Consider the following 26,321-nt stretch of genomic DNA (forward strand, 5'->3'; position numbering starts at 1 on the left):
GAGCATCACCACTCACAAAAACCAGCAACAAGACAGTAGCTTCATCCTGAAGGTATGTGGGAAGTCTCAGCGTGACTCCAGGAAAGACAGGCTCAGCAGACCCGCACCGATTCCCCACAGCTGCGGAGCACTGCAGAACCATGGCACTTCTGAGCAGGAAGCATCGACAGGATTATGAATACACTGCCCAGGGTAAGCCCGAAAGAGGATGAAGGAGCTGAAGGCTCTGCTTTTCAATGTGCACTGGAAACAGGCAGAGCAAAGTCTCTGCACCACACACAGCAGGGTGCCAGCTTTACTTCCTCGCAAAAATCAACAAAAGGCTTAGTGGATTTTCTTTTTGCTACCAATCTAACACTAGGCACACTACCAGCTGATCACAGACAGTACTGGACATGAATATATTTTGCTTTTGATGCATTCTTCTAAAAAGCTGTTGGATTTTTTTCTCCTAAAGCAATTATCACTTACCATGTCCATTATCAAATGACCACAAATGAAACACCTGTCAGCTGACTGCTGGAAACCAGAATACTGCAAGGACAAAAAAGAATTGGCTTAAAATTTCAGAAGGCTAGTCGAGCATAAACAACAATGTATTGTGGGGTGTTATTTGCATGGCCTTTTTCTGTACTCTCTACACAAGCTAAACTTCCCAGTGCCTTTTTTCAGCACATGAAGCTGTGGATGGGTTCCCAGAGGATATTCAATAAGACACCAGACTTCCAGGGTTCAGAAAGAGTACAAGTTCCTGTAACTTCCAAGTCCTAAATTTAAGTTTAATTGAGTATGTCAGTAAATACCATAAATGCACATGCAAATAAGGCATTTACTAAGACTTACATGCTTATTTGATCACATGGATCTACAAGACAGGAACTTACTTGTGTTTATCACATCACAGTATCTGTATATATAGGCTTGGAAAGCCAAATTCTTCCTTTGGTTACACTGTTATAGGTCTACTGAAGCTTCTTCGAGGTCAGTGGTATTGTCCCAGCTCCCTGTTAGTATAACAATCAAATTTGGCCCAGAGCAACTTTTCTGCTGCTATTGCTGAGATCTAATGGTAAGGAACTGCCTGTCACATCCACAACATGCACCTCAGGCACAACACCCTGTCGAAGGTTTCAGTCCTATCTGAATGGTGGAAATGCAAACAGGAAAAATGAAATATTTTAGATGCATTTAACCAATCTTTCCATTTTCAGCCTGAATAGAATATACTGATGAGAGCAAAGATTAATTCACTTCTCTCTGACAGAAATCACTAGACTTCCCCAATAAGTCGGCAACTATGACTTTTTCAAGTCTCAATGAAGGCTTCATCTCTCAGGACTCAGGGACAGAATGGTATATGGCTTTTTATCGCCACCAGCCAAGGAGAGGACCGTGGGGTTGCTTCATGCTCAGGTACGTTCACACAGAATCCATTGAGGGCAACACAAAGATATCCATTAAGATGCCCAAGCAAACCCAGTTCACTGGAAAGAGAAATTCACTCATGCATTCTTCTGTAGCCATTCATCTCGCTCCAGCCTCCACAGCATGGCCGCAGAGACAGGCTTTGAAGGAGCCATTGCAAGAGATCACGGCTTCGACTAGGTGCTCTGCACTGCAAAACCGTGGCCTCTCACTTGGTGACTTCCAGCACCACGTGTGGGCAACCACCATGGCTGGGGCTGATCCTGGGTAAACGGTGGAGCAGAAGGGCCAGGCAGGATGCTGGACCAGCGCTGTGCAAAATGCATGCAAAGCTGACAGGCAGAAAGGCTGCGTGTCTGCCAGGGAGGCTGAGACGTGCCAGCACAAGGGTCAGCTGTGTGCTTACCAGGAAATCTTCTTCACAGAACACCTTGCCGTTGACAAAATAAAAGGCTTTTCCTCTCAGCTTTCGACCTGAGGAAAAAAAACAGGGAGAGAAGAGTAAGGTCAGCAGAGAGCAGGGAGAAAATGTGAGCAAAAACTGGCTGCTGAGAAGCGAACTAGGACATCCGAGCATGGCCGCCGCACAGCTGGAGATGAGCACCCAACCCCAGCATGGGTCTTCTCAGCCTCCAGCCTGACTAACCCCATCTCCTCTTCCACCGGCAGTCACTGATGAACGCCAATAGCTGGATCCAGACAACAGTCCCACCTCCGGGCAGGAGGAGGTAGCTTTGCAAGCCTGGACCACCTCCTGGCAGATTACAACACAAAATAACCAGGCAAGAGCGAGTGAGGGTAGTCTGACTCATGCTGGAAAACACCCCAGGAGAGGAGCAAGGAGGAAAGAAGAAAGGGCATGCAAAGAGTGATCCATACTGGACAGCGTTCCTCAAAACGTCACACCTGTGCTGTTCTGCTAGAAGGTGCCTTCAACTAGCAGCTGCCAGGTAAGCCACTGCAATACCCAACCACCTGGTCTGTCCCCAGCAGAGTGCAACGCCGGAGTGCTCAACACGCTCCTCTGCTCCCTACCAGCACATTTGCTACTGCAGTTGCCAACATGAGTTTGAAACCATTTAAAAAAGATTTTTTTTTTTTTTTTTCAAACCAGAATGTTGTAACAGAGTCAAGATGAAAAGTTTTTCCAAGAAAGGACTCTACATGTGGGGGAAGATTTATATTTACTGCAGCTTTTGTGTTTATGCCTCATGCTTGCTGTCTGTTTTCAGTTCCACGTAACTAAGGCAATGCATGCTCCTGCTGACACCACTTTTAAACACCCGGAGAACAGGGCTAGGTTTTATTTATTTATAAAAAGCTGCTCCTACGTCTTTGCAGCCTGGTTTCCCTGTTCACCCAGGGGTTTGAAATGCAGCCTAGAACTGGAGCGGTTCTGCTTGCGCTGCACGGTCAGGGAGCCCCAGGTGTGTGCCCGGAGGCAGCGCCTGGGGCAGGGGAGCAGCGCTGCCCAGGCACAGCTGGAGCAGGACCTGCTACAGGCTGCTTGCAGGGACCTGCCAGGCATCACTGGAAGAAAATCAAGCCTCCTGCTTGATATGCTGCACGTGGCAAGTATCGTTAAAAAAAGCCATCATCGGCTGCTGGGTTTATAAATGCGGACGACACAGGGCACTGGTCTGGAGGTCACATCTTGGTGCTTCATGGCATGCGCCTACCTGGCAGCCTTCGATGAATAACCATGATGGCTGCAAAGCTTTAAGAAAAGGAGGAAGCCGAGTAAAACCACCTCAATAAACTACAATCTTTACTGTCTCCTGAGTACACCAGAGGGCACTCTCAGACGGGGAAACAACTCCCGCTCCTCCTTGGGAAATGGAGATGCTCCAGTGAAGCTCTGAAGTTTCAGGCAGACCAACATTTCACCAGTAGCCCTTGGTACCCTGCACAGGTTTCAGCCAGGAAGGCAGGTGGAGGACGTGGCAGCGTGTTTCTCGAGGAACAAACCCCAGTTTGCACATGCAGCAGCTTCGTGGTGAAGCTGCAGGCGTTGCTCAGCTGCGTGTTTAGTGGGCGGCGTAGGAGCCAGACGCACGCTGCCCGAACACGCTCATCATCCCCTGTTCTCCTCTAATCCCAGATGGGGATAACTGCATTACCCGGAGGTCAGAGATGAGCCAGGGCACCAGCCCATCCTTGCACCAATGCAGACATCAGACAGGACATGGAAGAAAACCTGACAAACCCAAAAGCATCTCACTCTGATTTCTCTCACCCACCCTGATGCTTTGCCAAGGTTGCTGACACCAAAACAGGACCCAGAGCCCAAAATAAAAAGTATCTGATCTTGGACACGTTAGCTTTGTGGCCCATAACCAAGGGTGCGTACTTGTATGATGACCCCCTCCTGCGTGCCTGCCTGTCTGCAGGTAAGCCCGGCATGCTCGCCAGCAGTTGTAGAGCCCCAATTTCTGAGGAGGGGAAGGAGAGGCATGGGGATACCTGGGATTTGCAGCACCCTTGTCAACAGTGGTCCTAAGCAAGTTAACAAGAAGCCTGATGCAGCAAGAAGTACCCCTGAAAATCTCCTGCTGATTTAAATACAGCATTGGGATTTGGTACTCCTAAAAATGAAAACCAAACAAAACCCATTTAACTTTGATTTTAATTTACGTGGTAGCATGGGGTCCAGTTGAGTGCAATGGGCAGGTGCCCAAGTGACTTTCCACCTGTATGCAATGTCTCTCCTTAAAGACAAGCTGGCAGTGGTGAGGAAAAACATATACGTGGAGCTATGCAATGAGGAGACACTTCTTCGGATGAAGGCTCTGGCCGGTGCATAAGCAGCCATTCCAGTAGAAGAGATGAGGTTTGGATCACTGCCACCACATCATTCTTCCACGGTGACAAAAAAAGCATTTACCGGCCATTTGCACCCAGTGTATTTTTAACACCGTGACATTAACATTAGGTCAAGATTGATGGCGACAGACCTTCAGAGAAGGTGCCACAGCCGGCACGTTGTGTCTGGGCTTCTGCTGCAAGCTCATTCAGCAGAGGGATAAACCCCTTTATAAAGGATTTATAATTTGGCTGTTGGCATTATGTGGGTCCATGAAGAAGAGGTGCTGACACCAAAAGCACTTTGAGGGAGGGCGGGGGTGGATGATTTAATTACTTTCTTTAGGGAAGAGGTGGTCATTTTGACTATTTTTAGCTCCTCTCCATGACTCTCTTTAAGCCTCCGGCAGAAAAGGAAAGGTATAAAAGGAAATTTGCCAAAACCCAGGAATAATCAGGTGCCCCTGCAGCCACCGTGGGAGTGGTGCACGCAAACAGAACCGAATTCTTCCTCTGCTGCTCTCAGCCTCTCCCTGCCCACATCGGGATGGACTTCTCCCAACATCTCTTTGAGGCGAGGAAGCATCTCCTCATCTTACACATGGGAAAGCAAGATGCAGGAAAAGGTCACTTCCCCACACCGTGCTGGGGACCATCCCGGTGGAGCTGGGAAATGCATGTTCTGGCTGCAGCCACAGAAGTAAAACAAACAGCGCTGGGACTGCCCCACAGCGCAGAGCAGGACGGCCGCAGCTTCTGTCCTTGCGCTGAACTCCCTGCTACAGGACAGTGCCTTAAATTAAACAAGTCCCTCTCAAAAGCGATACTTCTGACAGCGTGCCTGCAGAGGCTGGCACAGGTTTCACTTTAACGCAGAGATGCTGTCATACTTTCACCAAAAGGAGGGATTGAGAAATTAAATGGCATATAAGGAATCACACATTGATCACTGCCTACTTTAAACATGCATTACTTTAAATATGCATCATGGTGACTACAGAGGCAAAATCCTTTGATAAACCCAGGAATATCAATGCGTGGCTTGCTGCTTTCAGGATCAGTTGCTCTACTACATGTCTTAAGCTGCTGGCTCCTGACCATATTTCACTTTCACTTCACCCTGAATTTAGCTAACCGCTCACCTGAAAAAATTCAGACAATTAAAATTCTTCGCCATTTCAACCGTACTGTCTTCAGTCATTGTTAGAAGATTTCTTGTTCCTCTCCCTGCCAGGAGGTTTGAGCCCTGAGCTTTTATGTATGGCTCATCCCTAACAAATCTGTCTAATCTGTTTAGCTGTGGGACCTTCAGGATGACCTCGAGGTCATTTCAGCACCAATTTCAGAATATTTCAAGCTTAGTCACTAGTGCCTTTGTGCTAAAATAAACACACTTTGCTTAGCAGCTGATAACAGGCATACCATCAGGCTGCACTCCCAGGATGCCAGTGCTTTTGTCCGTAATTTTCTCAAACGACAGCTCTCTCTTTTTGAAGTTCATACAGAGAGGGGTTTACCAGGGACTCACAACGGCCAAGGAGGATGCTGGGAGATGCATCATTTGCTTGCTGGGGAGCCGGACCCAACTTTCTCTTTTGAAGTTGCTTTTCCATTACTTATTAAAAGGACAATGGGGTCACAAACCCATGTTCAAAGACAAGATATTGCTCTCGAGGCATATAATGGTACAAGGCCAGGTCAGGATCCCATGGCTCTACGGGGACACGTGACCAGGACCCAGCATCGCCGGGGAGGCAGCGTGGACCTCACTTCTCCAGGCACTGCAGAGCTCCCTGTGGTATCTGCACAGCAGACGGGCGAGAACCACTGCAGACTGGCAGCTGCTTCTGGGTCCCTTCCGCGCTGGCAGCCCTGGGCCTCTGTCATTACAAAAATTGTCCTTCTTAGAGCACCACAGCTGTAAGATAAATTTGGACATGCAATTATTAATGGCAGGTTAAATACAAAAGGATTTCAGTTTCTGGATTCACTGGATGTAACCTCCTGACACACCAGTGGGACAGCAGGCTGGAAACACAATCCATCTAGCTGCTAAGGACTGAAACAAGCTCCTCCTCAGTCCCGGGTGGCTCTGGCTCAAGCTGCAGTCCTTTCCCCAGTTTTCACTTCCACCACATAAAGCCGCAAGGAGGTTCGGATCGAAGAACCTATGCTGGTCCGTCTGGCAGTAAGACGGGCACAGGCAGAGCCCAGAGACCTTGGCTCCCCTGTACCATTCAGAAGTCCCTGCTGCCCACAGTTCAGCAGTACGTGAGACCCACCGGTCCCTGCCCAGCACGTGCATTTTTGGAGCCCTCCATGGATACTTTACTGACAAGCAGTGTGGCATCCTGCCATGCGTGGCAGACTAGGTAAAGCATCAGAGAGCTCTACTTCATTTCTGCCATCTGTCCCATGTCTGTCAGCCACCCTTAAAGCTGGATGCAGCACTGAGGCTGACACAGAAGTGTCAATATTTCCAACCCGCTCTTGAACTGGGGCTCCACAAAAGGGTCACTTAGATGCCTGCACGTCCTCTAAATCAGGTAAACTCAGACTGCAATCAACTGGCAGACACCCCACGTCAGACCAAAGTCTTGCTGAAACCATGGGCTGGAGGATAGGATATCTCTTAGAAGAAACTGCGCTAGGACCTGTCTCTCAACTGTACCAGCTGTATTGTAAAATTGCAAACAACACCCTCTGCGCTCTCACCAAACATTTGAGGCGGAAAAACAAAAACCTCTGAGAAAAAGACCTGATGCCTGGAAGCCAAAAGCATGCTCTGGCACACGTAAGAAAAGGTCAGCCGCCTCTAACGGCAAAGCAACCACAGGCGAAGGCAGAAATGGCTCCTCAGAGGGAAACATTGTGAAACCACAGTAGGCAACACAACTGAGCAACACCTCTCCTTTGCTGATGGCAAACCGTCGCAAGAAGATATTCAAATTTTTTTCTTTTTAGGGAAAACCCCTTAGAAGCTTCAAAATTCAGAGGTAAGATAAAGTCACCCTGGGACAAAGCAGTGCTATGATCCAGGCAGTCCCTGCTGAGGGAGTGGTCTTCAACCCAGTGCCCAGCCGCTTTCTGCATCGCTGCGGGGACGGCTGCCCTGTTCCCCAAAATGCACCAAAACCAGGCGGCTGTCGGAGCTGGCCTCCCACCCCATCACCCACCGACGGTCATCAAAATGCCCAGAGGCTTAGAGGAGGAAGGAGGGGGAGGCAATCTTTGTGTCCTCGGTGAATGTAACTCTGCATCGAAACTATAAGAGAGAGCAATTTTTAAATTTCTCTAGGTATGGAAGAGGCCTCAGTGCTTACTAAGCCACTACTCAGGAAATTACTCTCAGGTACCATTAAAACATCACAAGAAACCCTCTAAAATCTTTACAGCACAATTAATCCTATGCCTGTTCTTAACAAAACCCAGTACTTTGAAGATGACGTTATAAAATAAAAAGACTAGAAAGACTGGAAATATATTCCATTAAAGGTTTCAACCTTTTTTCTCACATTATCCTAATGATTTCAGACTTTCAGCCAGCTCTAAAACACATGCAATCAACTCAGACCACTAGCATATTGATAAAGCCCTGACTGCATCCCCTGTTGTGTGAGCTAAACACTTGCAGCTTTCCAGCAGGGATATCTACTGAGGACACCTGGACCATGCCAAAGCCCCTTCAGCTCAGACCCCAAAGCACTACTGCCCTGAAATCTGGCCAGGAGAGGAACAAGTACCGTCATCCTACTGTGAAAGCTGCCCTGGTTTTTCTCGTCTACGGCAAGCACTTCTTGTGCCAAACAGCAGGGATTTCTCACCAGTGAGCTGAGAGACTGAAGACAAAAAGTCAGCAAGAACAAAGCAGCAATTTGGGCTGGAAACACACACTGATGCTTTCCCTGTTTCCCAAACTGTAAAGCCAGGTACATCTGAATCTTTTCTGACATTACTTTTGCTAAAAAAATATATATTATTTACTACATGGACGCTGGCATGATAATTTTATTAAAGGGATGCTGAGGAAGGATTACTGGCAATACTGTGATGATCTGCATGTTTCTCACGCGTGTCAATCCATGTAGTGGGTTTATATCCAATTACAGGCAGTAAATTCTGCCTCCACTAGAAAAGCTGGCAGTTTCTACATCTGAAGATAACCATACAGACACATGTGTTGCAGGGAAATTCACCTGGCAAGGCTGGCTGTCCTGCTGTCTGGGATTAAGTCGTGCTTGCAGAAAAAGGTGACTTTCTACTAGTAGAGTTACTTAGCGGTGCCAATAAAAACCATGGCCTTGTTGTTCCAGGGGTTATATACCAGTACAGGACATGCTTATTGAACATAATTAGCCCAAAGACGCCAAGAACTGCATTGCTCTAAGTAGCCATGCTTTATAAGCACTGCAGCAAGACTAATTAGCCCAAGCAGAGGGCTATGCTCGCAGACAATACTGCTTCGATAGCTTAGCTACCTCATTTAGTAAACGACCCTTGATACCTCTAAACACAACTACATTGTGAAATATTAAATAAAAATATATATACCCAGAGGGTGGCAAGAGACAGCCAGCTCGTGTGACTTCAAACTCTGACACTGGAACAGCAGCCTGTTACCCTTATGTAGACATCAACATTAATCTGAGCTTACAAAAAAAAAAAAAAAAAAAAGAATAAAAAAGAAAAAGAAAGTAATGCAGACATGTCAAAGATCGAATTCTGTAACCTGGTAAATATGCAAGGTTTCCACCTCTTTGCAATAAGGGGCCAAAATCTGGTCGTCGTTTTGGCCCTTCTGCTGTAGTTCAACATTGAATGCTCCTTCAAGCCACCTTGCAATCAGTTCTTTCTTTCAGACTTCCTTCCTCGCCTACTGATTTCCTTCAGTCATCTCTAACGCTTCCCTTGCACTTTTTTAGCTTTCAGATTTCCTCTGAGGACCAAGAGGCTCAAGTACAAGGCCCTTATGCTCTAAATTATGCTGCTAGCAGAGCTTAAAAAGGTCTGCTTTCCAGGCAACCTGCGGCAGTCGGATATAAGCCTGGCTGAATCCTAGAGAAAACACTAAAACACCACAATAGGTTAGGGTGGTACTGTCTAGTTAAATCTGTATCATTTATAAGGTCTCCCTACTACCTAAATAATAAGTATCAACACCTGCATCTTTTGTGTTCTGAGGAGGTATAAAGTAGTGATTCAACTTAAATGGTTAATATGTAACAAACCATTTGATAACTACAACTGTTTGTACAAGAAACTGAAAAAAAACCCCAACCCCAGAAAAAAAAACAACCTCAAGACAGAAACGGACACCTTGAGCTTGCAGGAAATAGCTGTATGAGTTTCGAGGACTTTTTTTTTTTTAACCTACTTTCATGGCCCTCCTGTAAAGCAAATATAATTACTAATCCTGCAGAAAGAGCCCGAAGTTTTTTCCTCTCCTCCTCTGCAAAAAGCTGCCTTGTTTGTGTCTCTGCCCTGTCACAAACAAGAAGATAAATGAGACATTTATGCCAAAGTAATCATTCTAAATCTGTTGTTTTGACCTCTAAGCCAAATTTTCTGCATTACATGCCAGTGTCTCAGATAAAACAGTACATTTTTTTTCCTGACAACTGAACCCTGTAACGTATGCGCAGCTCTGCTCAACAAATTGCTCTATCATTTATCTTGAACATATGTGTATCAGGAAACAGAGAGTGTAGGAAATTTGGCACTATGAGGTACCACCCCCTGCCCCCTTTAGACCCTCTCAGTTTTCTGTATCTGGGAAACCAATGCACATTTGGACACAAATCCAACTACGAGCAAAATTAGAAATCCTCACTAAAATGAAAACAGCAGGACAGCGGATATAAATATCTGGAGGACAATATGCTTTACCTTAATAGGTAATTTTGTGTATTTTATTTATTGGAGTGGAGATATTCAGCGTTCCACCAGAGCAGAAATTTTAGGATTGAAATTGTGGTCGACCTTGACTTCTCAAAGACAAGTTTGTACTGGATAGCGTTCAAGATGAACTCCACTTGACCTTAAAAGCACTACCTACTTTTTAGCTAGAAATCAGAGTTTCCACATAGACTGCTCAAAGACGTGCTTTCCAGCTAGACAGACAACACCGTCCAGACAAATAGGTATTTTTCTGGCAGATAAAGTGGTCTCATCCTATTTACCGCAGCGACCCAAATGACAGAAAGCCTGCAGAGAGGCAACGCGCTCTCTCCGGGCAAACGACAGGGCTGCGTGCCCTTCATCCCCGTAGCAGCGGACGGTCCGGGAGGGGGGGGGGGGGGTCAGGGAAATGACCTCAGTCTGTGAAAGGGGGGGATTCCCCTCGGGTACGTGTCCTCCCCGAGCGCAGGGCAGGACGGCACGTACCACCCCAGGCATCAGTTAAGCAGCTGCGACGCAAAGAGGCTTCGTGAAAAGTCAGCCAGCTACACCTTTACCAGCACAAGCAGCCGGGCAGCGAAGCCCCGGAGCAAGCGACTGGTGCACGAAGCCCCTGTAGAGCGCAGGGGCGGCAGCGCAGGAAACCACCCCCTGTGCTGGAGGGTTTCTCACCAGCCTTGCTACTCGTAGAGGCGCGTGCCGTGTGAGGGAAACGCCGCTACTGCGGGGGCCGCTCTCCTTCGAGTGCTGGGAATCCCGCGCCACCAGCCCCTCCATCCATCCGCGCCATCCTGCCGGCCGCCGCCGCGTCCAGCTTCCGCCTTAGTACGGCCGCTGCCCCAACGGGAAGGACTTCAGCTTTCAGGAGCGACTACTCTCCCGCGCGTAACAAGCCGAATTAGGCTCTCGCTTATACTCCCGTGACTTGCGTTCCCCTTTTTTATCTTGTATCGAAACACAGTGTTTTTACAAGCCTTTTTTTTTTTTTTTTTTTTTTTTACTTTCCGTTTGAAACCCTTTGCCCCAGCACATCTCTTCAGCACACTTCTAAGTTACAGCCTGGGTAAGACAGAAAATGGGCTTCACTTTGCTAAACTTAGCTTCTTTCCATCTTTTTAAGTCTCATCTGACACCCACACCTTTTCATCTTGCATTGGAAATCTTTGGAAAGGGTTGCCTTTTAGAATAAGCAGCAAATAACTATTCTTTCAGCCTTCACCAACCCACCTCATCAGAAACCTGATTAAGCTATTTTTTAACCAAACACAAACAAAGACAAACGGAAGTAACCGCTGATACCTCTGCAACTGCAAATACTTCTCTAGCGCTTGTCTCCAAATAAAGGTGGTAAAATCCATTCTAAAAGGGGGATTGAAAGTGTTTCTTTCTAAAGCACCAGCTGCACAGTAGTAATTTTAGAAATTTAAGACAGCTCAAACCTGCTGCTGGATTATTTTTAACAGGAGCTTTGTGTGCAAGGGCAGTTCGGAGGCTGCCCAGCCATGGAGGGCAAGAGCTCCCTGAAGCAAAGCCCCGGCTGCAGCCAGGAATCCTCTCTGCGGGAGAAGAGTTCAAATTAATTTATAAGAGAAGACAAAAGAGTGAGCTGCTGACTTCTGCGCCTTTAGGCAACTGCCACCACGTGCAAACACCACTTTTTCTTTGCCATTTTTCTGTCTTCGGTCAGATGACGGTGAAGTGCTCTACTGAAAACATAGGTGAGGCAAGCAGCTGGTGTTGGACAGCTGGGAAATGAGCAGAGTTCAAGGTTCAGCTATTATTAAAAAGCATACACATCCTTCTATATTTATTCCCACTTTACAGCTCCAAATAAAACACATGCAGTCCTGATGAGTTTACAACTCTAAATACAACGCAGGAGAAAAACCCTAAGACTCATCTGGGAAAACCAAACTCATATATACAAAGGCGCTAGAAGGATTATTACTATTTTTTCTGCCACCACATATACAGCTCCATTTCTAAAAATACTCTACTAGCCCTAGAGTTAAACACAACAAAATAGAAAAACCACTGTTTTACAAACACAGCCATGATTTGAAATCACGTGGCCTGTTCCTCACCCCAGCTCCATCATAGACCTCCTTGAAAAGCCGCTTAGGAGGATCCACACGTTGCAGCATGCTGTATGCACCAGCAACCTTCACATGTGGGTCTGACAAGCGACAGGGAGCTCAGCAGGGCCAGTTGAACTATTTACCCTGCTTCCTGGGCAGATTTCAGAGGGCTCATCATTGCTGCTCCCAGCCTGATACCTCTGGCACAATAACCAGCTCCCTCCCTGCAGTGACCAGAAAGCAAGCTGGCAGAGACATGCCCCTCATCTCGGGGCATCTCTCCATTTCTCCAGAGAAAGAACAAGCAAGATGTGTAACCTGGGTCATTCATGCACTTAAATGCTTTGACGAGAGGTCCCTCAGAAGGGCAAAATCATTTTAGCACGTAAAACTAACGCATGCAGTGAAAGCACCGTCACCGGACCGACCGTGCAGCAGCTCCATGTGAAAAGGTGTCTCTGGCACTCACGGAGCCCGCTGCCGATGCTCGCGCCCTGCCTGCGTCCTCGGCACGGTGCCGACCCAGCGGCTCTCCCTGGGGTCTGCAGACTGAAAGGCCAGAAAGGCTGGAAAGTCTCAGCTGACCAATAAAAAACCCTCTACATGCTAGCTAAGGCATATTCACGGCCACTTTGAAAAAAATACTCTTGTAAGTAAGAAAATGTGGCTGTAACTGAGAGGCAGAGGAATGAAAACAACCGTCCCCCATACCAGAAGGCAGACGGCCGGCACAGTCCAAACTATCTTTTCTACATGCCTTGCAAGAATCCATTCAAAAACAAACAGCAACCACCGCCACCAAGACATACAGCTGTGGGAGACTCCAGCTGACAGATAATTCAATAACCACCTCCTTCTTTTCCCTCTTTACGCCAGAAAAATGCTAAGCCTGAAGAGTTTGCCCCAGGGCCCTGCACCGGCAGCACTGGTGGCACCGGCAGCAGGAGGTACTCACTGCAGGCTCCGCAGGTGAAGCAGCCGTCGTGGTAGAGGTTGCCCATGGCCTGGCAAGCCTGGTTTGCTCCGTACACCCCCTTGCTGCACTTCACGCAGGTGCCTGGAAGAGAGAGAAGCAGACAGAGGTGAGGAGCAGGACCTGGCGGGACAGCTGGGGTCAATGGCTGGGCGACCACACCTGTAATTCAGCACGGTGGCTTGGCAGCTGAGGACCAGGCGGTTCACTGAAGCCATGAGATGTAGGTGACATCAGCGTCACCCACCCTGAGAGATGCCATTAACAGTGGTCACGACGGCCATCGAACCTCCATGGTGAAAGCCTTTTGCAAAAAAGTAAACTGCACAAGAACAAGAACAGCTGTGTCTGGCTACAGCAACATCTCCGTCATTCTCCCAACCTTCCCCGCAACCTTTATATATGCAGGCAGAAACGCAGCGAGGCTGCCCAAAACCACTAGTAGTGGCAACCACTAGTAGTGGCCGGGGAGAGAAAGTCCTTGTCCAAGGAAAATGACACATCAAGCTTGTGTATGTACTTCAGGCATTACCCTGTGATTGTGCCAGACTGGTTTTAAAGCAGCATCACCCTTTAACTACTCCAAATGAGCAACTTTAATCTGTGTTTAAGCAAATAAACACAGATCTACCCAAGCATTATCTTGCTGGAGATCCTTAGTCATGCCGTGGTTAACAAAACTTCACTTCTTTGGGGGCACCGCAAGCTCTGGAGTAATTGGAAAGGTCTGGTGAAAGCTAGGAAGAAGCCCAACATACTTACGACAGCACTGAAAAGTAACTCCCAACTCCAGCAGCACCACACTGGCACTCCCAGGGTGGTTAACAATTTCTTCCTGCAGCAGATAGCTGCAGCCGCCAGTTTTCACATTACAGGGATAAAAATGCTCAGGAGCCCTTTGTAGCCGTGCACACTTGGCTGCTGAAAAGCAGACACTTCATTTTCCCGGGGCGGATCTGGCTCTCTGTGCTGCAGCTGCCTGCATGCATTCAACCAGCATGCTGAAAGCCATCCTAGCGCTGCTCCAAGCCCTCTGCACTCAGAGCCAGAGTCCAAACTGACACAAACCTGGAGAGAAGGCTGCAGAGAATAATTAGTTGCTCTGTTTTGTCCAAATCTGACCTGAACTAAAATGCTAGCTTGGCTGCGGGTCCACCCCAGCACGCAGTCTGGCAACAAGTTAGCAAAACTTGCTGGTTCTCTTTGAACCAAGCAGATTTATCTCATTTATTGAAAGAAAGATTTTAAGAAAGCAAAAGATAAATCATGCAGGCTTTAAAAAAAAAAAAAAAGGAAATAAAGGACAAGACAAAGATAAGAGCATTTGGCTTTTCAAATGGATGTGTCCTCCCAGGAATGCATACGTTCAGCGGCAACCTGAGATGCTGTGCAAATCATCTGACACAAGAGCTAATGGCTACCTTGCAAAACTCCCTCCCGACTACAGCAATGCTGAGCAGAAAGTTTTGAGAATGGAAAACCTGCCAATTTTTGCTGCTTGAAGCCTTCTTTCCACGATATTCACCAGGCTTTCCATAGAACCAATGTATTTATCGCACTGCAAGTGCTGCATTTTCCCCTTCTCTGTGCCAATGAGCAGCTGCTCCAGAAAAAATCACCAGCGTGCTCCGATTTCCTCCTTTCCAGAAAGCAGCCGGGTGACACTGAATATGGATGAGCAGCAAGAAGCAGGAGGGAGAAGGCACAGCAGCTGAGTGCAGGCACAGCACTTGGTAAAGTTGTCAGCAGGCATCTAAAGCCACTACAAAATACTGGAACGCAAATCCCATGGAGGGCAGAAATTGCTTCTGCTGTCTCCTGTCCATCCCATTTAAGCTTCAGAGCGTAGGCACTGCCCCTGTGGTTTCCCCAACGGGACAGATGATAGTTCGGCCGGATCCTGCAGGAGCTGCCCGGGCTCCCGCACCCGCATCTGTACCCAAACCTTCTTCCATCATCCACCCCTTGACCCCCCCATCCTTCCTCCCTGCTTTCAGTACATGTTCCACTTCATCCCCTGCTTAACCCTTTTATCCACTTCTTTCAATATTTAGGCCTTTAAAACATGGAAAATAAAGTCACAGAATGAAAGGGGCTTTAAAATAAATTGACAATGTTGTCTATAAAAACTATAATGTGCTAAATTACCCAACTATGTAATAACCATGCTATAAATATTTATAGCTGTCCTGTGGCAAGGCTGACAATTGGAAAATGGCATTATGGCAAATCTGTGTACAGTTCATGTTTTTACTTGTATCTGCTAAATTTTACTTGAAAGCCAATTAAATCTCAGTAGCAATTGGAATTATTCTAGAAATAAGTCTTTGCTTCTTCCAAATATAATATTCTGAAGTATTTTAAGCAACATGCTTGAGCCTTCATCTCTGACTCAGCACACCTGGCCTGAAAGGGGGGGAAAAAGTGATTTTTTATTGATTTTTCCTTTCCACTTTTTTCTTTTTCCCATTCGCTTCCTGCTGCCACAATGATCCTGTTCTTTCGGCTTAGGCTACGCAAGGAAAAAGCGATACCTGTTGCTGACAGCAGCCAGTCGCTGAGCTCGGCAACACGTGTGTGAAGCCAGCCTGAAGGAAAGCAGCGCAGCACAGGCCACATCCAACCCCATCCCGCAGCAAAACAGGCTCCGCGCCCTGCTCCACGCCAGCTCCGACGACTATTTCCCGCAACAGTGCTGAGCGTGCTTTCTGCTAGCCAGGGTGTAGAGTTAAAATGTCAGCAGCATCAGTCCAGCCTCACATGCCGCTGACACTAGTCAGCAGCTCTGGGTAATTTTCTTGGCGTAGAGCAGCTTTTAGCAAGAACTTCTGTCCTTAGCTCGAAGCAGAGGGATCCCAAGTAGCCACAGCTCAGCAAGATGCCCAATTCCTGCACTCCGTTACTTTGCTGCACATAATGAGCGCTTATGCAAGCACCGATTTGAGCAGATATCCCCTCCGAAATTACAACTTTTAACCTCAGATGACATTATTAAGGCGTTATTAAGGAGAAATTAAAGGTTTCTCTTTTGCCACTGGGACGACGAGCCCGAAGTACCGCACATGTGCAGCGCTGGTAAATTCACGCTCGAGCGCACCGGCAGAATGGTAGCCAGATTTGGAAAGGGAAAGGGATGGAAATTGCTGATTTCGGCTCAATTTCTGCCGGCAGGGCAGCCGGGCCCCTGACAACAAAGAAATCTCTGTTCCCTTTCGCATCATGCGGCAAGCAACCGCCCGCGCTGCAGCTGAGCGCCTGAACAAAGGGACCTTTGGGGCAGAACTGGGACCGAAAACATGCCCTGTAAGCCACTTCCCAGCGCTCGCTGTACTCCATCTCGGCACTGCAAGCCAGAAGGAGGGCTGCCACCGGGAACAGCCTCGGCTCACAGGTCCGATGCAGACCTCAAGGGCTGTCAGAAATGAAAGTGAACCTGGTGCTCAGTCTGAAATGTGTGTCCCACCCTCAAAGTCCAACAAGTGCATTTCCATTTACCGCTGGACTCAAAGCCTTTAGAGAGACATTTTTTCCTCTAAGTGTTGCTATTTCACTTTTACCAGAAGGAGCTCAGTTACTTACTATATCCCACTCGCTAAAAATCCAACGCAAACCATGCTGAAGAGCAGCATTTTCTGGGACTGGTCGGTATGATTTATTTCCATATGCCAGACATCATCTGTCTACAAACCCGGAACACAGTTGTGGATTTTTCCAGCAGCACCCCCCTTTTTTTCAGCAGCATCCCCCTTCTAGCAACATCCAGGACAGCCAAGCTTTCCTACATATGCTCCTGGTCGGGTTTTCTAAGACTGTCACTTAATTTTGGAGGGCCAAATGTGACGGTCTGCTACTTCAGTGGTGAGATTTCCTCGCCATGTCAATCCAGTCTCAGATAAAAGCAGTGCAGCAGCAGGATGATTCTGGTGGTGTGGGTCTGCATACATAGCTAATGCAGAAACAGCACTTGGAAGAGTAAGTCTGTCCTCCCCTTCCACTTACTCCAGGCAAGCCACATTTCCATGATCAGCTTGACTCTTCTCCATCACACATAACTTGGTTTTTGCCCCCTCCTTACAGGAGGCTGGATTTATGCTGAAGAACCCCCAGCGCCTTTGCACGTAAATACCTCTGGTATCATCTTTCCCATCTGCCCAGACACGCACGTGGCTAAGTCCAGAAGTAGACCCTGATGCCTCTTGGCAGAAATTGTAGCTTTACGAGGGTCCTCCCCATCAGAGTGGGCAAGAGGAAAGCTGGCAGGGGAACTCTTACCTTGTTCCTCTTTTCCCGCTCTGATGGGGAGGACCCTTGTGAAGGTACAGCTTCTGCATTTCCAACTCACCTACTCATAACAGCAGAACCAAGTCCTCCACTTTGACACCCATTTTTCAAAGACTGTCCGCTGAGAAAAAGACTTCGCCCTGTCATACCCAACGTGATGCTCAGTTCTTCAGGTTTTACTTCAGACCTTCTCCAGAACCTGATGCCACCTCCCCGTGGCTCACCTTAACCAAGTACTTTCTACGTCAAACTCTAAATTAGACACATGGTGCGTCTCGCTATGCTGTTAACCACTACTGTGCAATTGCTCTTGCTGGAGAGCTGATTTCAAGGAGATCTGGAGGCCTGGGTGAGATTGAGCGCTTGGAAAACCTGGGTAGTTTGGTCCCATTCTCCACTGGGTGACTGGGTGACTCAATGGTAGCAAACATGTACAGGTACTCCCTGCCCAAAGAACCAGAGAGCTGGTAAATTTTTCTGTATCATTTTTGCATGCTTTGTTCTTGACCCCCGATTTTGCTGTAGACAGTCGTGTACACGCTGCGAGCGAAGTACAAAAATGCCATCAAACTCACATCAGTGACATTTTAAGTACCTTATAGCAATGTCAGAGATTACGTTAACTCCAGTGCCACATAAATGAGGCTCCTTATTCCTTTCAGTCTCCACTGCCACAGTATCCTGGCTGAATGACCTATTGCTTCTCTGCCTCAACTCCTTCCTTTTTCTTTCCTTTTCGTAGATTTTTCCTTAGCTTGCAAACGCAGCTGAGCTCCCAAGAGGAAGGGAGGAGAAGCGCACGCTGCTATAATCTTGAAGAGCTGTATCCCAGGCAAATACTTATTTGCTTGGTTTCTCGCAGCGAGATAAGGTTTGCAATCTGCACACACCCACTAGTCCACATGCCGTAATCCTTCCAGCTTTCCTTGTTCCACCAAGACCCATCTCGCCCTGCCTCCTGCTCCTCTCCGCTGCAGGCAGGCATCTCCTTCCAGCTGCGGTGTTCTCCCAGAAGCAGGCAGCAAGGGATGCCTCTGCTCATTCCTGGTGGAAACAACGCCATTATCATCACCCACATACAAAACAAACCTCAGAAGAACTTTCATTTTAACCAGAAATTCTCCACTTGGCAGCCTTGAAATTACTCTTGCTGCTGCTGAAGCACCCTGGTGCACCATCAGCAGCAGGGTTCAGTAAAGTCTGCAGGTGCGTACAGCCTGAAAGTTAAGTAAATTGTGGTTTTGGCAATGATAAAGCACTAACTTCACTATGCATTAGACTTCAAAAAAGCGCTGCTGGCCTTCAAGCCGATCGCACCCATTCAAACGTGCTGGCATTCCAGGTCTCCACAGAGTTCAGCGATTCAGCTACTGCTCTGCTTCTGGCAAGGGGAAAAGAAATCTGCAGACTTAGCCATGAGATCTTCTCTGCCAGACTGCTGGGAAGCATCCCAGTATTTCACTGCAAAACAAGATGCCTGGGGCTCTCCTAAAATACCTGCAGCTTATCAGCTCTGCTCGAAATAATAAGGAAGTCAGAACTTAACACCTAACAAATATTTATAACAAGAAAACCATTTATAAAAATTGTTTTAGAAAAAGCTCTTGGTAAGGGTGTAGATAGCATTCATCAGATGGAGATTTCCACCTAGCTGTATGAAATAAGCATTGGTAAAACCACGATGCTACACATTACACCTCTAAAAGCACCCATCTGTGCCTGCAGACCAAGGAACTGCATGGTACCACAGGCTCTGCTAAAACAGGAATGGTAAAACCTCCCTGCAGACCCCAGGCCTCTCCCCTACCAAGTCACTTCCAGACAGTGCAGGCAGACGCTTGGTTTGGTTGTGCACCTGCCCAGCTCTCACCCGAAAACTCATCCGGCACCACTCCTCAGGATGGTGCCGCCTCACCCAACCCAAAACGTCTGTGTTGCACTGGGTGCTGCTAGCGGAGGAGTTGCAGCTCTCCCACTCACTCCTGTTCAATGAATCTTCCCGTTCACCAAGTGGAGGTGAAGGCTGGTGCATCCAAAGAACACCACAGAACATCAGTGGGGTTCAGGCACCTCACTCCTGGACGTTCCCTGGAAACGGTACACCAAACACCTGAATACGACCTAAGCTGGCTTCTGGCGACACCTCCCAGGGACATGGGGCCCCTTCTCTGCTTCACAGGAACCAGCCCCTCTAGGCAGTGATTTCAGGATTTCCCTCCCCAAGCTTAAGACCTGGGTGATACCTGAGACTCCCTACACCCTCCTCGACAGCCCACATAAATCAAGTCAGCACTTCAAAAGCACTCTTGGAGAGCCCAAATTCCTCCAGAGACACATGCAGCCCATGCTGCTCGCACATAGGCCACTATTTAGAAAAAAAAAAAAAAAAAAAAAGAAAATTCTTGGCTGTGTTTGCTTCTTTCCTTTCACTTACTACACATATTCTGAGCAGACAAAAGTATTTTGTACACCAACTGGTGCTGCCAGATAACCAGACCGTCTGTTACTCCTCAGCAGAGATCCTACCTGTGTTATGCCTAGTCCCTAGCTTATCCTTTCCTAGGCTTTCATTTACAAACAGTCATTTTCACATAGTGAAGGAAAAAGCAGCTCTTTTACTGTGATCAGAATTAGTTGCTTGTGATAAACAACTGGTCCAGACCGAGACAGACTGAAGGACTGTATGTTAACAAGACAGACAGACCCATCTTAAAAAAAATCCCCTTGTTACAGAAGCAGCACCCAAAATTAGGAGAGGTGAAAGCATTTTAGATAGAATACTTTGGTCATTTGCACTTCAGTCCTGGTTTCATTTCCTGGCTCCGATGTACCGCAAAGCTGCTACACTAGCCATCCCCTCACTGGGGGAAAGTCTGCAACAAAACAAGCTGTTGATCCTTTTTATCACTATTGCATAAAAGTATTTGTTTTCCATCCTAAAGTTTGCTAGCTTGAGGGTAGGGCATAGCCAAGATAGATTCAGAAGACCAGCCGGGTCCTTTATTCCTCCAAAGGAAGTAAGGTAACTGAAAAAATGAAAATAAAAGTGAGAAAGAAAAGGGGAGGAGACCCAGAATTAAAATGCCTCGGTACTTGCCCCTTCCTGCTCCTCGGTCCTCCACAAGCCAGATCTGCTGAGCCTTCCCCCACAGAGCTGAGGCTCCATAAAAATTGACTTCTTCCTCTGCCACAACTGCATCGTTTTGTTTTCCCCTCTCCTCCTTCCCAAATTTCTCAGATGCTACACCCTGGTGTAAAACCTCCTGCCAGGACGATGTCAAAAGGCCTCACTGGGGACCAGGCAGCCTCCATCTCTCCTCCCTCCCTCACCGGGCTCACCAGTACCTCAGCCGCCTGACCAGCAGCATTCTCCGCACTGCCAGAATTACTCCTGCTTCACCACAGATTTCCCACAGGACGAAAGCCTCCCCCTGGCGCTACGCCCTATTTTGTGACAAAAAATGTAAAAATAATCCAACCACCTACTAGGTCCCTCTGCTGTCTCACTGCATCCATCCCCATGCACGTTTTGGATGAGGTATGGTGGTCCAGCTGGTTTACTTGCACCGTGAGGAGAAGACACACGCAGCAGGGTCTGCTGGAGAGACCCCTGACACCGAATGCCGCCTCCAGCAAAATATTTCCATTTTTGAGCACCGCCTCCCACCAGACTGTTGTCCCAACCCCATTTTCGTTATCAGCTCCTTGTCACGGCATTCAGCACTGCCCCCCGCTCTGATGAGGCTCCCTGAGCTCATTCAAACCGCGCGCCGCCCGCGCAGGACAGAAAGTGCCAAAACATGTTTCCGGGCCAAAACACTCCAAGTACAGCAACTCGACACATCACTCTTCTGCAAGAGAATAAAAACACGTCTGCCCTGCCACAAGGCTGAATCCAGTCTCAGACACTAAGATAAACAATCACAGCACAGCCCTCTGCGGGCAAGTACCACCGCCCGATGCCAAGAAATGCATTTGGTTATGCAATTTGCAACTGAGCACTCGGTGGTCCCTCCAGCTATGTCCCTGAAGCTCGGCGTGAAGCTCACGGCTGCCTCTGTGTGCACAGACCACTGCTGAGCCACCCACCGACCCCACCGGACAGGACCCTGTGCAACGGCACCTGTGCAGCCCGAGCTGCAACACCTTCCTCCACACCAGGTTCTAGAGTTTAATCTGCCCCTGCTTCTACTTCTGTGACCGTGGGTTTAAAATCATGAGGAAAATCCATGCACTAGATCTGCTCCTGATGTTTGTTAAATTAATGGTGGATTTCTCGGCCTTCCCAGCAACTTTGGGTTTCCTTCTCCCAAAAGCTGAACTATCTCACCTGCTATGAAACGGCAAAATGGCACGACAGGGAAAGGAAACGCTCAATTTGCTCCTGACCTTCTGCCATCCTGGGGTAGTAAATTGTTTTAATCCAGCAGGACATTTAATATCCTCACTGGGAGATCCTCGCATGTAAGCGGTCCCTTTTCAGGGCCAAGCGCCGGTGATAACCTCTGGTGGTCTGGAATACTCACGGACCCAAGATTTAGGGAGGAATGTGCCTACGGCCTGTTTTTCTGCCACCTTCAGGATGCACCCATCCTTTCACAGCTGATGGGGACCAGCACTGGAGGCTGGGGGAAATCCTGGCAAGTTTGGAAAACCACCACCCTTCCCATCCCCAAGAAACTTCTCTTCAACAGATCTCGCAAGCACACCTGGCCACGGCCACCTCCATGTGGGGGGGCTACCACCAAGCCTCCCCTGAACTCTGTGTCCTTCTCCATGCCCACAGCGTACGCAGGCTGGACGGCTGCCTTCTCACCCACACATGGTCAGGCAGCATACTTTTAAGACGCATAGAACCAGGAGTACTGTCAAGAAAAGTGAAGTGCCTCCCTGCCGGCAGCGAAAGGCACTCACTTTGAAAGATGCTGCTCCAGCTTCTTCTCAGTGCTGTCCTCTCCAAAGCTGCTAAACTACCTTTGCTTTAAAAGTTAAGAAGTAGGATTAAAGAAAAAAATGTTGGAGGAGGAAGAGCTTCCAGTCCTTGTGATAAATAAAAGTTAAACAACAACCACCCCCACCTGAGCAGCTGAAAAAGCAAAATGAAGCAGGCGTACAGGCAAAGGCAACCCTGCAGGTGCAAACCCTGCAGTGACACTTCACAACGAACGCTTCTCACACCGACTGGCGGACTGCCTCCTTACCAAAGTAATCGGCCTTTGGCCGAGCATCCATCTCCTGCTCCAGGCGCTGGGTCAGTGCCTCCAGCTTCAGCTCAGCCGCCGACGGCCCTTGCTCTGGCTGCGGAAGGAGCGTCTGGCAGGGCAGCTTCACCTTTGCCGTGCTGGAGCCCTCCGGGTGCCCGGCGTCCGACCGCGGGCCGCTCACACCCTCCGGGAAAAGCGGCTGTGGAGCATCCGGAGCCGTCAGCCCACACGAAGCCAGGCGTGAGGAGCCCGGCTCTGGGCTCGCACCGCTGCCGTTGGGCCGGTGGTTTTGACCGTGGGCCACGAAGTGGCCAGCTGGGCTGGGGTAGGCAGTGGTGTGCTGGTAGTCCACGCTCGGGGCAGCGGGCACAGAGCTGGAGGAAAAGGACAGCGGGACACCCTGGTACCACAGCTGGCTGCCGTCCCCTCCGGCCCTGGGACCGCAGGGCTCGGCGGGGCCCGAAAACCCCCGGGTGGGCTGCACCGAGGGGGCCGAGAAGGAGGATGACCTCTGCTGCGGCAGTGCCCCCTCCTCTGTACCCGCCGAGGGTGCCGGGGGGGTCCGGGCATGAGAGAAGGAGGAGGACCTCTGCCCGGCTGGCGTCGGGTCACGGCCCCCGCCACACCGCCTGCCCTCGCTGCCGTTCTCCTGCCCGCCGCGGCACGGCTGGGGGTTGCCGGGGCTCCCGGTCTGCTGCTCCCCATGCCCCACGCTGGGACGTGAGCCCCCCACTCTGGGGATCCTGTCGGGCTCCGCTTCCCAGCCCCGGCGCCCGGCCTGGCTCCCCGGGGCCTCGGCGCGCGGCCCGCTCTCGCCAAAGCCGCGCTCCCCACCATCGTACGGCCTCGTGCGAGGCCCCTCGGCGGCGGAGGCCGGGGGTGGTTTGGCACCCCGTGCTGCCGGCGGGCTGGGCCGGGGGGGGTTGAAAGCAGCTCCTCCGTTCAGGGCGGCCATCAGCATCTCCTCCTGCTGCTGCTGCTGCTGCTGCTGGAGGTGGATCTTGGCCATTTTGGTGGCAAAGACCCGCCTGGTCTCCTCGAACTCGGGGTTGTTGCCGGCGGCTTTGTCCACCCGAAAGAGACCGTCCTTGGAAGCCTCGTACATGTTGAGGTCTTCGATGAACTTGCTGGCTTCCAGACCCAGATCGTCGTACTTTTCCATCCTGACCGGCTCAGCGGGCTGACCCCCGCGTTCCTCCTTCCTCTCCTCCTCCTCCTCCTCCTTCCCGCCGGGTTCTGCCGGCCGTCCCACCGCGCCGTCTCACTCCCGCCGCGCCCGTTCCCGGCGGGGGCGGGACCGAGAGGCGGGACCGAGAGGCGGGGCTAGGGGCGGGGCCGAGAGGCGGGGCGGGGGCAGAGCCCCCGCCCCGCCTCTCGGCCCCGCCCCAGCCCCACTGACTCCGCCCCCGCGCTGCGCTAAGCGTCACTAGTCAGCGGGGCGGGAGAAAGGCGTCACGTGCGGCTCCGGCGACGTAACGCGCGCACGTAGCGCGCTGCACCCAGCAAGAAAAAAACAACAACAAACCAAACCACCTTTGTGAAAAAACCAGCCCCTGCCCATGAAAAACTGCCGCGCCGTAACTATCGTGCCAATTAGCCATTATAGCAGGAAATTGCACGAATTTTCTTCGTTTAGATGTATTTTATATTGTACGCGGCGTAGTCATGCTTAAGTCGGCGTGACTGAAGGACCCCGGCTCATTGCAAGAAGGTCAGCCCCCGGCCCGAAGCATAATTCAGATCAAGAAAGAAGCAGGTGGGTGATGACATCATAAAAGGACAGTTGCTTTGGCAAACGGCGGTGTGGGCGTGTTACATAGCAATTGGTCCCATCGTGTTGTACCTCAGTGCTTGAAAGGTGCAAGGACCGTCTGTAAAACCCCATTCGGGGTGCTCCAATGTGACCAGCACACCTCATGCGTGTGATGAAAGACTTACCCACCTGATCCTATACTTCGCGTCCCGGCCTCTCTCCTCTGTCGGCACAGGCCCAGTTGCCTAATTTCCGTGGCAAAACCCAGCTGGGGGTGCCCGGAGGTCATGGTGGGCTGCGAGGGGATCCCTGCCAGGCTCGGGGGAGAGGCCGGTTTGTAGGGAGCCGTGGCACCTCCGAGTAAATCAATGGGTGCAGTTGATCCTATGGGCCCAGCCACGTGTCCTGCATTCCCAGGACTTGTTTTAATTCTCCCCCAGGCTCCAGGAGGGAGGGCCAGGTGTTAAGGAACATGGAAATTCGCTGCCTTTAATAATCATGAATTGGACTGCGACCAAAACGTGTCAGAAACCAAAAAAATCCCCTGTCGTCTTTGACCAGGCCCATTACAAAGGCACTGCTGAGCAACTGAGGCCAGATCTAAAACAGCCTGACTCTTCCAGCAAGTTTTGGCCAACACGCTTAAAAATCACAGCACTGTGAGCCCCTGGAAAAGGGGCCTGTCTTCTCTCAAAGCAACCTCCAAAATGGTTTGGAGCCTCCGGAGAGGCTCCAGGCGAGACCAAGTGGCTCGTCCCTGCAGCAACAGCCTTCAGCTCGAGCTTGAGCAGATGAACTTCAGACTCGCAGAAGTTAGCCTGGCCACAGCAGAGAGTTAGATGAGGGGTTTGATGGTTTCTAGGGGAGGCGGGTGGGCGGGAGTCCCAGCACAGGGCGAAGTGCAGCAGCGGAACTCCCCCAGTCCCCTGGAGCCGGGGAAGGGGGACCCCAGCACGTGCTGTCACTAACCGTCGCCTGCCGAGTGTTTAAGGGATCAACAGTGCTGGAGCTTTCACACAGTATCAGGAAAACATCCCATCTGTCAAGGAATCCCATCTATCAGACCTTTCCAAGCCTTCCTCTGCCGTGGGGGTGAGGGAATGAAGGAGGTCACAGCTTCCCCAGGCTGACCCCCACAAGCCCTGCTTCACTTTGGGAGAAGCTGGGTGCCTGGGGGCTAAACCCCGCTTTGCAAAAGCCCTGGCAGTTCAGGAGGGTTTAGCTTGCACCTGGATGTCCGTCATGCAAAGGGCAGCAAGCCTCTGCCCATGCCAGGGCTCTTTTGGCTGGAGTGGAAAGGGCCTGCCTCTCGTTTTGTGGTTGGGAGAGGCCATGGTGGTCCCCAGCAGCTGCTTGGTGCTGGGCAGGTGTACACTCAGGCCACCAGTTACCGAGAGCGACTACCTCTTTTGAGGGACTTGAGCGAAAATGTTGAGTCTGTGGTTAAGCTCCGCTGGGGCAGTGAAAGCTAAAACTGAGTCTCAATGTCTAAAGAGCATCCTCGGAAAGGGCTAGTGCAGTGCAAGGCCGGTTTTGGCGATGTCCTGGGCTGATGAGGGGAACCACGGCAAGTGGCTGAAGCGTGGAGTGCCTCCTCCTCCCCGATGGCTTCGGGGTACTTTTGGAGACCAGGTTAGCAGAGATGCTGAGTTTTCAGTATCACCACTTTCACTTAAAATGGGGGGAGTGCAACATTAAAATGATGAGCAACAAAGTTGGGACCAAACAATGGATTGCTTGAGTCCATAGTCTTATGGCCCAAAAGAATGACAGAAAGGAAAGAGAGCAGCAGGTAGGTAAGGATGGGAGCGTGAACTCCACCACTGCTTTACTCATGGGAGGAATCTGTGACGTTAGCGGACAAAGAGCAATCGAAAAGGAAATTACACAGCACTCTCACATCTTCA

At 49.8% G+C, this 26,321-nt stretch overlaps 1 protein-coding gene across 1 annotated transcript in view; it reads right to left on the reverse strand.

The window, feature by feature from the left end:
- The window catches only part of LIMD1 (LIM domain containing 1), a 34,234-nt gene extending 10,320 nt beyond the window's left edge, over positions 1 to 23,914 (reverse strand). Inside the window, exons 1-4 of the mRNA XM_049816804.1 lie at positions 22,659 to 23,914; positions 13,159 to 13,260; positions 1,832 to 1,899; positions 472 to 534 (exon numbers count right to left, since the gene is read on the reverse strand). Of these exons, the coding sequence (XP_049672761.1) occupies positions 472 to 534; positions 1,832 to 1,899; positions 13,159 to 13,260; positions 22,659 to 23,823 (1,398 nt within the window). The 5' untranslated portion in view covers positions 23,824 to 23,914. The remainder of the gene's footprint in view (positions 1 to 471; positions 535 to 1,831; positions 1,900 to 13,158; positions 13,261 to 22,658) is intronic.
- Between the last annotated feature and the right edge of the window lie 2,407 nt (positions 23,915 to 26,321).

The sequence above is a fragment of the Accipiter gentilis genome, chromosome 14 (genome assembly GCF_929443795.1).
Source record: "Accipiter gentilis chromosome 14, bAccGen1.1, whole genome shotgun sequence".
Classification (NCBI taxonomy): domain Eukaryota; kingdom Metazoa; phylum Chordata; class Aves; order Accipitriformes; family Accipitridae; genus Astur; species Astur gentilis.